The sequence below is a fragment of the Amphimedon queenslandica genome, unplaced genomic scaffold (genome assembly GCF_000090795.2).
Source record: "Amphimedon queenslandica unplaced genomic scaffold, v1.1 AMPQUscaffold_5337_Cont22690, whole genome shotgun sequence".
NCBI classification, from domain to species: Eukaryota; Metazoa; Porifera; class Demospongiae; order Haplosclerida; family Niphatidae; genus Amphimedon; species Amphimedon queenslandica.
In genome coordinates, this window is record NW_003554357.1 from 1 (window position 1) to 1,662 (window position 1,662).

Sequence of the window (1,662 nt, forward strand, 5' to 3'; positions counted from 1 at the left end):
GTTGCTCCATAATAAAACAACAATAACAATAAAACTGTTTTTTATTCATACCGGTAATGAGTTCAGTTACAATAAGGAACTCTGCACTCCCTCCAGCTGGATCCTTAGAACTAGCGGCACCAATGAAATTAATTATATGAGGATGGCCAGACAATTGAGTCTAAAAGAGACAGAGACAGAGACAGAGAGACAGAGAGAGTTTAAAAGTACATGTACATGTATGCACATATTTAATTCATTAACTTACTAAAAATGTTATTTCTTGCTTGATTGCTTTAATGTTTTCCGAAGCTACTATCTGCCTCTAAAAGTGTTGAAAAAGAATTTTTGAAGGCATGCACCTCATTATGTATGTACATGTACATGTACAAGTAGTAATTAGTAGTTAACTACCTTTAGTGCGTAGTCAATTCCAGTGCTTGTATCTTGAGCAACAAATACAAACCCATAGCCACCTGGAAAGGGAGAGAGGAGTGAAGGAGAGAGAGGGAGAGAGAAGAGGGAGAGAGAAGAGGGTCTACCTTCAGCTATAACTTTTTTAACTTTAAGTTTCATTCCGTCTCCAATGTCAACAGTTTGTCCCACAAAAGCGTTTCCACCGCCACTGCCTCCTCCTACGTCTCCCTCACCACTGAGGTAACTCATTGCTGAACGAAAGAAATCAACCATCTTTGAAAGAAAGAGAAAGACAGACAGGACAGGTAAGGGAGGTCCCCAGTTTTTTAATGGAGTACGCCCAATGTTAGGGACCACGCCCAAAAATGACCACGCCTTAAATTAAATTAAATTAATTTTTGGAAAATAGTAGATTGCATTGTAAGAACTAAGAAATTTTATTAATAGTATTTATTTAATTGTTTATGTAGGATTATAAAAGCATTTCACTATTACATTAAGGAAAGATGTATAAGGCAATAAATGGTATGATCATAATAAAGTAATGACCACATCAGAAGGAGCTGCCGAGACAATGACCATGTGCACTGAACATTTCCTAAGGTTAGATCTACTGTACATGTACAACTTTACATATTTTGTGGTTTTGTGATGTACAAAATAAATAATGAAATTGACAAGGCCAGAGTCTTGTGTAGCCAGCCTTTGTGTGGGTATAGACTTTTGGGTAGACACTAGACAGGCTCAAATATCTTCCTTGTTTTATGTTGATTTACCTGTGGTTTTATTCTTAACACTATTAAACTTAACATGTACTTCACTCTTAAACAGTAATGTTATAAAGTTCTTTCAGTTTTTGAGGTATTTTTTCAGCAGCTGCACGATTCCCTGTTCCCCTCACTGCATCTATCAAAGTCTGCCATGTTCTAATTTTTGCTTTATCTTCACCATCTAGCCATGCTTCTATAGTCTTCCTCAAGTGCCTGTATGCATCGCCACCACCGTCTGCAATGACATTGAGTTTTGGCTGATACAGACCTAACCGAAGCCCCAAGTCATTCCATTTTGCTGCACCAAAGAATACTTTATCTAGCACTATAAGTACTTTATCAACATCCTCTGCATCTATGAACGCCAATACAGGATAGATTATTATTGTACCTATCATGGTATAGTTTTACCTAGTTGTCTGGCTCCATCTGGAGTACCATGATGAGGCTGTCCTATTGAAGCTGGAATAGCATCAGTAGCTATATCAAAGAATCA

At 37.4% G+C, this 1,662-nt stretch overlaps 1 protein-coding gene and 1 long non-coding RNA gene across 2 annotated transcripts; both read right to left on the minus strand.

Annotated features, from left to right (window-relative positions):
- Positions 1–51: 51 nt before the first annotated feature.
- On the minus strand, positions 52–740 carry LOC109592414 (cyclin-G-associated kinase-like; the record flags this gene model as incomplete). Its single annotated transcript, XM_020007859.1, has 4 exons — positions 522–740; positions 394–455; positions 248–304; positions 52–160 (listed from the first exon to the last, which is right to left on the minus strand). Coding segments are annotated over exons 1-4 (376 nt in total), but the record flags the coding sequence as incomplete, so codon positions are not given.
- Positions 741–1,156: 416 nt separating this feature from the next.
- LOC109592415 (uncharacterized) lies at positions 1,157–1,637 on the minus strand. Its single transcript, XR_002190336.1, has 2 exons — positions 1,578–1,637; positions 1,157–1,521 (listed from the first exon to the last, which is right to left on the minus strand). It is a non-coding gene; the product is annotated as an uncharacterized LOC109592415 (long non-coding RNA).
- Positions 1,638–1,662: the final 25 nt, after the last annotated feature.